A 12,974-nucleotide genomic window follows, 5' to 3' on the forward strand; every position below is an offset into this window, starting at 1 on the left:
ATATATTTGCAGCATATCAAGCCTGCTGTGAATTTTTGACCTACAGATTGAAAAATTGCCCAGGTTTAATAAACTCTGTGGAGAAGAGGTGGGCAGCTGCTGACATTTCACTTAGTTTTAACAAAATATGCCACCTCTAACTGGAAGAAGACTGTAACAGGACTGACAACACACTTCTATTTCTCAGCTGCCACCCTACTGTCTACTGTCAGTTACCAGAATGTGAACAGGGCACCCGAGGGCTTGCTTTGGCTCAGATCCACTCCACTCTACAATGCCTGCTAGATATAGGATTTTGTGGGCCTACAACCAAGACACTGTAATTGATCCCTTTAACTATAAACTGTCCCTATGGTGCAAGAATAAGTGAACTGTGGAACAAGTTAAAGAGATCAATTACTGTCTACCATTCACAATGGTCACATATTACCATTGTGCATGGCAGTTGGTGGGTACTCTCCCCAGCTCACTAGCTTTGTGGTATGACTATGGATCTTCAGGGTTCCTCTGCCATTGTCTTACATAATGAACAATTGTCCTTGAAATTATGCTTACAAACATACTCAGGGTAAACCAGTCCAGACACTGAGTCTTGTGGCCCACTTTTCGTGCACAAAGTAGGCTGTAGCCCATTAAAGTTGGTCTTAAATGTGTCAAAAGACTTCCTTTTCCCTTCTCCTGTATCCTTTTTATACCCAAACAAACAAATTTAGGTATCTCTTTCAAAATCCAAACATTCAGTTGCACAAAGTCACAGAAATGCATTGGTCAGATATCCATATACCAATTCACATCTGGAACTCCCCTAATAACCTCCTCCTCACCCTTTATGTCAATCAGCTATGGCAGGAATGAACAATCTGTGACCCTTGGCTGTCCTTCTCTCCAATCAGTGCCACTCACATTTTCTCACCTAATCAGCTGGGCTATGGAGCTGAGGGGGACCAGTTCCCTGCTCCTGGGGAAATGGCAAGCTTAGTGGGGATTGACAAGAGATGGGTAGAGGCAAAAACCTCTCCCAGCTCCCAGCAGTCCCACCTGCATATTTACTATTTTCCTACAACGAGGAGCAACAACAGTGGCTGCCAGTGTGTTGCAGACCAGGGTTTGAATCCCCTCCAGCCATGAAAACCTCCCAGCCCCTCAGCCCATGACCTTTGGCAAATTGCTCTTTCTCAGCTTTAGAGGAAACCTTATCTGAATAAATCTTGCCAAGAAAACCCTAGATAAGGTTGCCATATGTTGGACTTGACCTGAAGGTACATAACAATGGGAAGCAACCACACGGCAACAGTGATCTTGTTGGTAACTGCTTGGGATGGGAGAGAGAATTTGCACTACTGCAATGCATTCTATGTGGGGCTGCCTTTGGAAACTGTTCAGAAACTTCAGTGTGTGCAAAACGCCACTGCCAGAATGCTGATTGGGGCCAATTATAGGGACCACATAACTCCCTTGCTGAAACAGCTTCACTGGCTACCGGTTCGTTTCTGGGCACAATTCAAAGTGCTGGTTATGACTTATAAAGCCCTACTTGGCTTAGGCCGAGATTATTTGAGAGACTGTCTCTCCCCATACAAACTTGATAGAGCCTTAAGATCTTCCGTAGAAGGCTTACTCTTGGTCTCCCCACCATCACAGGCTCGCCTGGTGAGGACATGAAAGACAGCCTTCTCAGTAGCTGTTCCTGCCCTCTGGAATGCCCTTCCATGAGAAGCAAGGCTGCCCCCCTCCTTGCTGGCCTTTTGTTGGCAGGTAAAAACAGCTCTGTTCAGGCAGGCTTTTAATGTGTAGTTATGGGATGGGTTTTATATGGGATGTGTATTGTGATTTTATTGTGGTTTTAATATTTGTAATTTTATATAGTTTTTAGCTGATGTTTTTCATTGCAATATGTTTTTAAAATTTTTATTGTGAGCCTCCTTGGGTCCCTTTGGGGAGAAAGGCAAGATAGAAATTAATCAATCAATCAATTAATTAATTAATTAAAAATAAAACATCACCTCCAACCAGGGATTCCCAATTACAAGATATGGGGAGGATGCATAGGAGTGCCACCCATCACTAGACCAACAAAATTGTGTCTCCTTGGTATATGAAGAGCAGCCCTTCTGAAGGTGGCTCTTGAATGATCTCATGCCTGTATTTGAGAAGACAATGGTTTGAAGTTCTCAAAATGCATGGCTGGTTAGTGAAGACTGTATCCTAAATAGCCTGTCTTGATGCTGATAGACTATCCTCCTCATCACTTATTTATGGTTTATGAAGTGTGAAACAGACTTCTGTACATTTTCTAGTTTAATTTAGCTTTTTCATTTGTGTCCAAAGGACACTAGCATGCAATCTGGGACACTTGAATGCCACAAGACAAAATATGGTTTCACTATTTACAACATTATCTTATCTGTTTAATGTACTGAAGGTTGCAGTCCTTTGACAGTTTCCTGATTCATGTTATTGTGAAAATGTTGGCAAATTATACTATCCCTATTTCTGTACAGAAGAAAAGGGGGGTGATGATGAAATAAGTGTGTGTCAGCATAAACAGGCAACAGAATTGACATAAGCTTTCATAGTAATTGTTGGTCTTGCTGAACTTGTGAACTTATTTCAAAGTTTATTTTTAGATTTGTTATCTTACTGCCTTGTGCTGAATCCAAGCTTGTTGGCTTGATTACACGGTTTGCATCTTCATGAAGAGCACCAAACCAGTCTTTTAGACGGGATGCCAGGTTCCTCAGCTCCTTGTCTGTGCAAGCTATTAAAAGAATGACACCAATTGCATTAGTGAGGACATGCCAGATATACTCTACAAAAATATGATTATTGTCTACTACTTGAATAATAAACTTTGGCACAAAGACCCCCAAGAAAACAAAACAGGGAGTAACAGGTCAAAGGGTTTCAGCAGATCAAGGAAATACAACCAGGAGAACAAGATTTATTATTATACTTGAATATTGGTAGAAGTGGGAGACATAATTTATGGGGTACAATCTGTACACAAATCCATCTTCTGTTGCTTTTTCAGATACATGTGGGCACTTTCTGGTAAGGGCCTATCTCCCCAGGAAACATCAATCAAACAGCAGAAGGAAAAAAAGTAGAGAGAGAATCATTCAGTATTTCTATTACAACAAGACCTTGGAAATAATTTATAATCCTTGTTTGGTTTGGTTTAAAGCTAATGTCATGGCAATAGGATATCTTTCTTTTAATGGAAGCTGTCATGTTTTCCAATTCGATGGCAAATAGGCCTTTGCAATCTTTTGCCTTTATCATTGTTTCTTAGTGTTATCAAGATAAAAGCATCCCCTACTTGCATCTGCTACAAATGTTTAATGAGAAACTTGATTTTTCATAATTTCCACTAAGAGATTATTGTCTAACAGAACCAGTATCTAATAGAAAGGATGGGGGTGGGGGTGAGGTATCAGAGAGTGTTTTTTTAAAAAAATTATTGTGTTCTTAAAAATGTTGTTTGCTGCCTTAAATCCCATGCTGGCAGAAAAGCAGGATATAAATTATAATAATAAATATTGGCTCAAAGAAACGTATACTTTGAAAAATACTGGAAAATATGGGGGTGGCAGATATCAGTAATATATATGAAAGTTAAAGGCCCATTCAACTGAAATGAAGATTATGTCACAAACACCAAGTAAATTTTGTTTATGAAGCAAGCTTAATAGCCAAAGAAATATTTTCCTTACTCCTATCCCCCTTTCCTGCTGGGAAGAAAGAAGCATATCATCAGACAGAACATTGAGAAGACTCAGCCCATTGCCCTTGTTTCATGTTTAGCTAAGATGAGACACCATGCCATGAGACAGCTTTGTGGGATATGGTAACAAAACAACTTAGTGCTTTTGAAGCCACATTCTCAGAATTAACAGGTGTATTACATTACTTAGCAGCAAGCATCATACCAGAATATTTTTTTCTGCATTGAAAGATTTGTATCCCTTTCATATGACTGAGTAACACCAGTCATACTGTAGTTAAAGCAAAAAACAAGCTGTTTACAAAGAAATCTAATGTGCAGTTAATTCTACCCACAAGGGAAACTTTAGAGGAACATATTAAGATTACCATGTGTAAACCTACTGAGATCAGAACTCTCAGGGCCAACTAAACAGGCTTGGATTAAAATTTGTGATGGTATTTATGAGCCACTTTGGCCAATTTTGCCTGAAGCAGCTATGGTTTGCCAAGAGTTGATATCCTGCAGTTGTAAGAAGGTTTGTAAGAAACCATGCAATTGCAAAAAGACTGAACCATTGTGTACTACACAGTGTTTTCATGATGGAGAATATTTTCAGCAATGAGAGATATGTTATACTGTAACAAACAACTCAGTCCTGATCAAGGACACTGCTATTGTTTTATTTTTTTAATTAAGCCTTCTTTGGCCAACAAATATTTCAAGGAAAAGAAATCACTCCAAAGTTAATAAAATTGGACTATGACTAAGACGCCTGTATACTGCTTCATTTTAGTTTTATGTTTTTTAATCCCTCTTTGACATGGCATTCAGCAAATGATCTCCTGATATGAATGTTCTTTGTATTTTTGAAAAACTTTTACAATGTCAAATGTAAGAAGTATGTATTAAAGCAGGGGTAGGCAACCTTTTTGAGCCGGGGGCCGGGTTTCTGTCCCTCAGACAACTGGGGGGCCGAAGCCGGGGGGGTGGAGCTTCCACCCTCCGGGGGCGGTGCCACACACTGGGGGTGGAGCTTCCACCCTCCAGGGGCGGGGCCAGTGCTGGAGGCCTCGCCCTCTTTCCGGGCCCCTAACGGGCCCCAGGCCCTGTCAGGGGCCCGCAAAAAAGCCAACGGCGGGCACCAGCACTAGAGGCCTGGCCCTCTTTGCCAGACCTGCCACCCCCCATCTCACATTCATTCTCTTTTCTTCCTCCCTTTTCCTTCTTCCATCTCCTTTTCTCATTCTCCCACTTCCTTCCCTCACTCCCACTCTTTTTCCTTCCATCCGTCTCTCTCTTCCTCCCTTTTCCTTATTCTTCCCTTTCTATTTCCCTTTCACCTTCTTACTACCCTTCCATGCCTTTCTTCCTCCATTTCCTTTATTCCCCCTCTCTCACTCTCCCTTTTACTCATTCTTTCTTTCCTTCCATTCATCTTTCTTCCTTTATTTCCCCTTTCTTCCTTCCCTCCATTCCACCTCTTCCTTTATTTCCCTCTCCCTTTCTCTTCCTCTTTCCTTCTTCCTTCCCTCCTGTCTTCCTAGCTCCCTTCCCTTCCCCCCATCTCTCTCTCCACACCTCTTTCCTTCCTTCCTTCTTTCCCTTCCTGCTGGAGGCAGAGGTCCATCCCTTCTTCCTTCCCATCTCCCCTTCTCTTTCTCCTTCCTTCCTGCCCTATGTCTCCCTTCACATCCCCCTTTCCCTCATGTCTGTCTTCCTCCCTCCCTTCCCCATCTCTCCCTCCACACATATTTCAATCCCTCTTGCCTTCATTTCCCCCTTCCTTTCTTCTTTCTTCCTGGCTCTCTTCTCTTCATCTCTGCCTCCACACAGCTCTTTCTTTCTTTCCATCCCTTCAACTCTCTCTCCTTCCTTTCATCTCTTTCCTTCTTTCCACCCATCTTTCTCTTCCTTTTCCTTCCCCCTCCCTTTCTCATTCTCCCCTTTCCCTTTCTCTCCCTCCACCTCTGTTCCTTCCTTTCTTTCCTTCCATCTGTCTCTCTCTTCCTCCCTTTTCCTTATTCTTCCCTTTCTATTTCCCTTTCACCTTCTTACTACCCTTCCATGCCTTTCTTCCTCCATTTCCTTTATTCCCCCTCTCTCACTCTCCCTTTTACTCTTTCTTTCTTTCCTTCCATTCATCTCTTTCTTCCTCCCTTTCCTTTATTTCCCCTTTCTTCCTTCCCTCCATTCCACCTCTTCCTTTATTTCCCTCTCCCTTTCTCTTCCCCTTTCCTTCTTCCTTCCCTCCCTCCTGTCTTCCTAGCTCCCTTCCCTTCCCCCCCATCTCTCTCTCCACACCTCTTTCCTTCCTTCCTTCTTTCCCTTCCTGCTGGAGGCAGAGGTCCATCCCTTCTTCCTTCCCATCTCCCCTTCTCTTTCTCCTTCCTTCCTTCCCTATGTCTCCCTTCACATCCCCCTTTCCCTCATGTCTGTCTTCCTCCCTCCCTTCCCCATCTCTCCCTCCACACATCTTTCAAATCTTCTCGCCTTCATTTCCCCCTTCCTTTCTTCTTTCTTCCTGGCTCTCTTCTCTTCATCTCTACCTCCACACAGCTCTTTCTTTCTTTCTTTCTTTCTTTCTTTCTTTCTTTCTTTCCCTTCCACTCTGTCTCCTTCTTTTCATCTCTTTCCTTCTTTCCACCCATCTCTCTCTTCCTTTTCCTTCCCCCTCCCTTTCTCATTCTCCCCTTTCTCTCCCTCCCTCCACCTCTCTTCCTTCCTTTCTTTCCTTCCATCCGTCTCTCTCTTCCTTTTCCTCCCACCCTTCCTTTCTCATTCTCCCTTCTCCCCATCTCTCCCTCCACACCTCTTTCTTTCCTTCCCTCCTTTCCACTCTCCTTCCTTCCATCTCTTCTTCTTTCCCTATCTTTCTCCCTTTCTTTCTCTCCCTTCCACTCTCTCTCCTTCCTTCCTTCCTATCCTCACTTCCCTCACCTGCTGGAGGCAGAGGTCCAGGAAGGAGGAGGCCAGCGGCTCCCCAAAGGCCCCGCCCGCTCGTGTGAGAGACCTTTGGCCTCTCGCGCGAGCGAGCGGCGCCTTCGGCCTCTCGCGCGAGCGGCCGCTTGCGCGACAGGGAGGAGGCCAGCGCCCCCCCAAAGGCCCCACCCGCTCGTGCGAGAGACCAAAGAGAGCGGCGCCTTTGGCTTTTCGCGCGAGCGAGCGGCGCCTTTGGCTTCTGGCACGAGCCGCGGCTCGCGTGAGAAGAAAGAGGCCAGCGGCCCCCCCCCAAAGGCCCCATCCGCTCGTGTGAGAGACCTTTGGCCTCTCGCGTGAGCAGCGGCTCGCGCGAGAAAGAAGAGGCCAGCGGCTCCCCCAAAGGCCCCATCCGCTCGCGCGAGAGACCTTTGGCCTCTCGCACGAGCAGCGGCTCGCGCGAGAAGGAAGAGGCCAGCGGCCCCCCCAAAGGCCCCATCCGCTCGCGCGAGAGACCTTTGGCCTCTCGCGCGAGTGAGCGGCGCCTTTGGCTTCTTGCGCGAGAGAGGGAGGAGGCTGGAGTCCCCCCAAGGGCCTGGTGCTGCCGCCGATTGCCGCCGCGGCGGCAGCACCGGCCGCGGGCCGGTCCCCTGGCCTTGGCGGGCCGCATGTGGCCCGCGGGCCGGGGGTTGCCGACCCCTGTATTAAAGAAATACAAAATGCTAGCAAGATGCAGATATTGCTGAATAAAAGGAACTGAATCTTCAGCTGTATTAATGTGCTGGGAAACATACTGTTGAGCAAAATGCTGGAACTCCATAATTATCCCCCGTATAACATTTAAACATTATGTGCAACAAATAGGTTCAGGCTCATTTTCTCTTACAGTGCATTTCGGCATGGCTGCCATTTTGCAAAGTAGGTGCTACCATCTACAGGAAGCAAATGGATGTTGCCTTAATATCCAAATCTGTTTAACATTTAGCAAGCAAGCTCTGTGCCATAGTCCTGCTTTTACCACAAAGTGCACAATTATTGTACATTTTTTCAGTGAATTCCTACTAAACATATTATAATACAGGTGAAATGTTCAAGCCTTAGGAATCAGAGCATGTGTAGAGTACAATGGGACATATAATAAACTGGCTAGTACAAGACATACTCTCTCACACACACTCCAAGCTGTAAAATATGAAGGAAGTAACAAAAGAGGGTCTTTTTATCCTCTTTGGCTTATGATAAGTGCAAGACATACTGTATTTACTTGTGTACAAGTCAACCTCTTGTATAAGTTGGTGGAAGGTTTCAGGGTCAAATTCATGAATTTTGATATGACCCATGGATAAGTCGAGGGAGCTATAACAAAGGATGGAAAGGGGAAAACACCACTTCCATCCCTCTTTCTCCTTCTCTGGATCTCTCCTGACCACCTAATACCACTTCCCAGTTGGTAGAGGAGAGGGTTTAACATCAGATCGGGGAGGAAAGGGAGTGGAGTTAAAAAAAGGGGTGTTTATTTGATGGGAAGAGAAGGCTTTCAAATTGGTTAAGGAAGGGAAGGAAGTGGAGATAAAAGGAGTGTTTTTTTTTATCGGAAGAGAAGGATTGCAAATTGGATTGAGAAGGGAAAGAAGTGGTGTTAAATGAGGCGTTTCTTTGATGGGATGGGAGGCTTGCAAATTGGACTGGGAAGGGAAGGAAGTGGAGCTAAAAAGGGTGTTTCTTTGATGGGAAGAGAAGGCTTGCAAATTGGCCTGGGAAGGGAAAAAAAGTGGTGTTAAATGCAGTGTTTCTTTGATGGGAAGAAAAGGCTTTCAAATTGGACTGGGAACCTCTTGCACACACACACACACACACACACACACACACACACACACACACACACAGAGAGAGAGAGAGAGAGAGAGGGAGGAACACCTGCGCCGAGGCAGGAAGAGTGGGGCATTAGGCTTGCTTTTTTCAGGACCTTTTAAAGCACTATTAGCATATTGATTCATGTATGTTGAGACCCAGAATTTTAGGGTCTCTTTTGAGGCATAAATTGTTGGGGTATGGAGATACGCCTCCACAGACACACATGCAGAGTTGATGCACATAGGCAGAAACAGCCAGCAGATGGTCTCTGTGAAGAGTTTGACTCCAAGTTGCTCAGGGAAAATCCTCCCATGCAGGCTGCTACTTCTCTTGGAGAAAGAATTGCAAGACAGCGAGATTCACTCAACAAGGGTTTTAATCTTTGTTCCAAAATATATACAAAGATATACAGAGTATCAGACAGCTCCATCTTGAATACTCACAACGCTATACAGACAACCAAAGTGCTTTGCCAACCAACAACCAACAACAACCAACAATGGAGATTCTGTCCCTCTCCCTTATATAGGTGGTCCCCTTGACATCATGTGACAGGTGTGACTTACACTATTGAAACTTGGCTGGTTTCATCCCGAGTGCATGTTGTATCAGCCTACCCATGACGCACAGCTCACCAAATGTGGACTCGTGCAGTCTGCCATTTGAACTGTGGTGACCCAGTCACCTTTGCCCCAGTTCCTTCCAGTGGCCACATCCATGTCATTTTTTATACCAGGGTGCATTTGTGCCTTGACATAAATTTCTTGACTTATAGTCAAGTATATATGGTAATCAAGCCAAAGGTCCAATTCTTCAAAACTTCTAGAGAGATATTTTTTTGCAGCTTGTCATGGTGCTGCTAATGGCCAAACTAGATTCACACAGGAAGCTAAGAACTGGCCTCAACTCAGTAAATGTTTCAAGACAACCCACTGGAGCTAAATGAGATAGCTATAAGGAACTGAAAACAGCATAATTATAATAATGGTGATGAAAGCAGACCAGGCTGTGTAACTGAATAAAGGTGCAATCAAGCAAATGGAAGCAGATGCTTTCATGACAAACATCTTTTTAAACACCTCAACCAAATGAAAACCCTTCTCTTCCCCAATCTGTCTATCCCACAGTCTAAAAGGTTTTACCATTACATTTTCTCCCCTAAAGTTTAACCAAATTTTGCTTCCCTACAATTTTCATCCATTGGCTCCAAACTTGTCTTCAGGAACATATATGGGCAGTTTGTGGCCCACAAGATGCCAATGGACTGCAAGTTCTCTATCAAGGATAGATAATGATGATGAATTCTGGAAGTTCTAGTACAACAGCATCTGGAGGGAAATAAATTATCCACCACATGGCATAGTGGTTTGAATGTTGGACTGCAACTCTGGAGACCAGGGTTTGATTCCCAGCTTGGTCATGAAACCCACTGGATGACCCTGAGCATGTCACAATCTTTCAACCTCAGAGAAAGACAATGGCAAACTCCGCTGAACTAACCTGGCCAAGCAAAATCCATTATAGTTTCCCCTTATAGGTTCTCCTTAGGGTTGTCATCAGTCAGAAATGACTTCAAGGCACACAACAATAACAAAGGACTAATTTAGGAGCTGATTTCTAGATGCCTCTGTGCACACTCTGGGTGACACCTTGTTGTTTACACCCAGCTAGAGTAGACCCATTCAATTAATTGTTGAATGGTGGGTCAACAAATTGGTAAATCCCATTAATTCAATTAATTCACGAATCAAAACTAACAACACAGTCTAGGCCTCCATTTGTCAATGTTCTTTTTGAATTGTTGCACAGTTAGACAATATGGCCAGAATCTTGTTGGCATCTTATGTATTAGTAAATTCGCCTATGAAAGAAGTTGAATATTTCTGCTCAATGCAGAATATCCATTTTCAGTTCAAAGACTGTGGAAGAAGAATTGCATATGCAATGTTATAGAATCATAGAGTTGGAAGAGATCACAAGGGCCCTCCAAGTCAATGCATATGCAAATTAGGTCATGCATTGATTTATACATTGGTTTGTGCATTCAGTTGTGCAACAATTCAATTCAACACTGACACAATTAATGCACAGTCATTGTATATCTTTGCATGTAAAGATTTGTGCAGCAAAACCCAGATGTGGGTTCTTGGCCTATGTTCCTGTTATGCAGCATATGACTGATTAGTTTTTTAAGCAGCCACATTGCACTGCTAGTTCATGTTTAGACTGTGACCAAACATGATAAACTGAAGTTTGAAGGTAATCATATTCTCTCCCACAGCATAATTTCTTCTGAAAAACATGTCCTGCAATCAAACTAAGCCCATGTTTATCTTTTGGTGACCAAGCACAAAATATATTAAATACAATCTACTTAAATGAGGAAGATTCCTTTCCTCACTGAAATGCTCTGAGGTCAGGGTGACTAGACATCAAAACCACAAAGGGGACAAACTACTGCAAATGTAGAACATTCAAGAAAAATGTAGAACATTACCAAATAAAACCTATAAATATTAATATAAATGTAAATTCATGCCTCTTAATCGTGCTCAAAATGAAGGACATTTTGGAATTCCTCCTGGATAGAAGGCTGAAATACAAACAAACAAACAAGCTTCATTTATATACCGCTTCATACCGCCTAAGCAGTGTCTAAGCAGTTTACAACTGTAAGCTAATTTGCCCCCAACAATCTGGGTACTCATTTTAGTGACCTCAGAAGGATGCAAGCCTGAGTCAAGTTTGGGCCCTTTTGCTGGTCTTGAAATATAGGACATGTCCTGGAAAAGAAGGACCTCTCACCACCTTATGTGAGGTAGATTTGCTTGTGTATCTTATACTGCGATATTATGTCCCATAAATCCATGAAGCACATTCTTCTGTCTTGTGGTTTTTACAAGCCAGCTTGACAAGACTTGATTAATCCATTAATGGTGAATCTACCAGGAAAATCAACCCAATTCTATGTCAAATTCTTTTTAGAAGATAAGATTCCCTATGTAACCTTGGTAGTTGCCAAGTTTTTCTCTGTGGCAGTTATGGTCAGGGAACAGCTAACTTGTGTACAAGGGGAAAATGTTTGAAATAAGCTCTCTCTGTATGAATTGACTAATTGCCCATTATGCTTCTAATTTACTTTATGTGTTGTAAATTGATTTTACTGGGTCTCTGGACCATAATAAAAATTGATTGACTAAATATGGAAGATCATGTGCTGTGACAAACAAATGTCTTCCACCACTCAACAAACATGTCTGAAAAAAGTATAATAAACATGTTAGCAAGGACACTATGGGAGAGTTGGCCAGTTCTTTGCTGAACTCAGTATTCAATGTGTCAACAGTGTTCCTTTCACCTATCAAAAAACAATTCTGTCAAAAAAGGTGGTAAGACTGGTACTGTAGTATGAATTATTCTTAATAAATTTGTGCTAATTCCTAGTTATGAACGCATCTGCTTTTGGCTGCTCAGAAACTAAGGCCCAGTACATACTGGCAGGAAGTGGCATCCTGGCAGCAATTCTAGGGTTAGGGAGCACGCACCAACCGCATGCTCCTTAACCCTAGCATGTCACAGCAGCGGCGTAATGGTGGCCTCCCATCCACATGGGGGTGCCATCATGACGTAAGCAACACACAGTGTAAAGATGTCTCTGCATGTCGCTTATGTCACAAGTGCACCAATAGCGCACTCATGACGTTTGTGTGGCATCCCAAAAAGAACCCAGTTTTTCTGAATTCTTTTTGGGGTGGAGGGACGCCATGCGGTTTGGCTGCTGCGGAATCCCTCTAGAGGAAAACTGGGCACCTCCAGCTTGCCCTTTCAGGACGGTCTGGAGAGCCCCTAACTCTCAATAATTTGTCCTAGAATTTGTCCTGGAATTGACTGGTTTGTAATTTGGGGCAACCAATTTGTAGTTTCTCAGATATTTCTTTGCTCCTCTTCCCCTTTTTGAATACAGACCAACAGTTGAACAGAGAAACTCTTTGCTCTCCCATCTCCCAGCATTTTGCCCATCTTTAGAAGTTCTCTAAGATTATAGACAGTGAAATAATTTAGGAGATAGTGAAGCTGGTAGTGAAGCTAATGCGATACCAGGCTAGACCTGGGATATAACTTACTTAAGGCAGATCTTATCGCATTCACCCGTCGCCGGGCAGTATGCAGCCCTCATGCAACCTAGGCCTCTCTCACAGCTTTTCAAGAATAGGATTTTCACATTCTTGAAAAGATGCGGGACAAGCACGGATTGCATAGGGGCTACATACTGCCCTGCGATGGGTGAATGCAATATGTTCCACCTTAAGAAAGTTACATCCTGGGTCTATCCGGGCAGCGAAGCTAATGCAACAATCTCCAGACACATATTCTTTATACACTCTGGAAAGCAGCAAGGTGTTCTCTAACCATCTCCTTACCTGTCTCTCTATTCCCTAGACTATACTACCGGTCACACTTGGTTGCTCTCAAAAGTAAATCAGCTATTTTCTATTAA

At 43.5% G+C, this 12,974-nt stretch overlaps 1 protein-coding gene across 2 annotated transcripts in view; it reads right to left on the reverse strand.

Moving 5' to 3' along the window:
- Positions 1 to 12,974, reverse strand: part of SPOCK1 (SPARC (osteonectin), cwcv and kazal like domains proteoglycan 1) — a 684,049-nt gene that overhangs the window by 32,877 nt on the left and 638,198 nt on the right. For both annotated transcript variants that reach the window (XM_089529606.1, XM_089529615.1), the window contains exon 7: positions 2,642 to 2,758. In XM_089529606.1, the coding sequence (XP_089385732.1) occupies positions 2,642 to 2,758 (117 nt within the window). The remainder of the gene's footprint in view (positions 1 to 2,641; positions 2,759 to 12,974) is intronic.

This window comes from Sceloporus occidentalis, unplaced genomic scaffold, assembly GCF_023333645.1.
Source record: "Sceloporus occidentalis isolate IW3139 unplaced genomic scaffold, rSceOcc1.0.p SCAF_1, whole genome shotgun sequence".
In the NCBI taxonomy this organism is placed as follows: domain Eukaryota; kingdom Metazoa; phylum Chordata; class Lepidosauria; order Squamata; family Phrynosomatidae; genus Sceloporus; species Sceloporus occidentalis.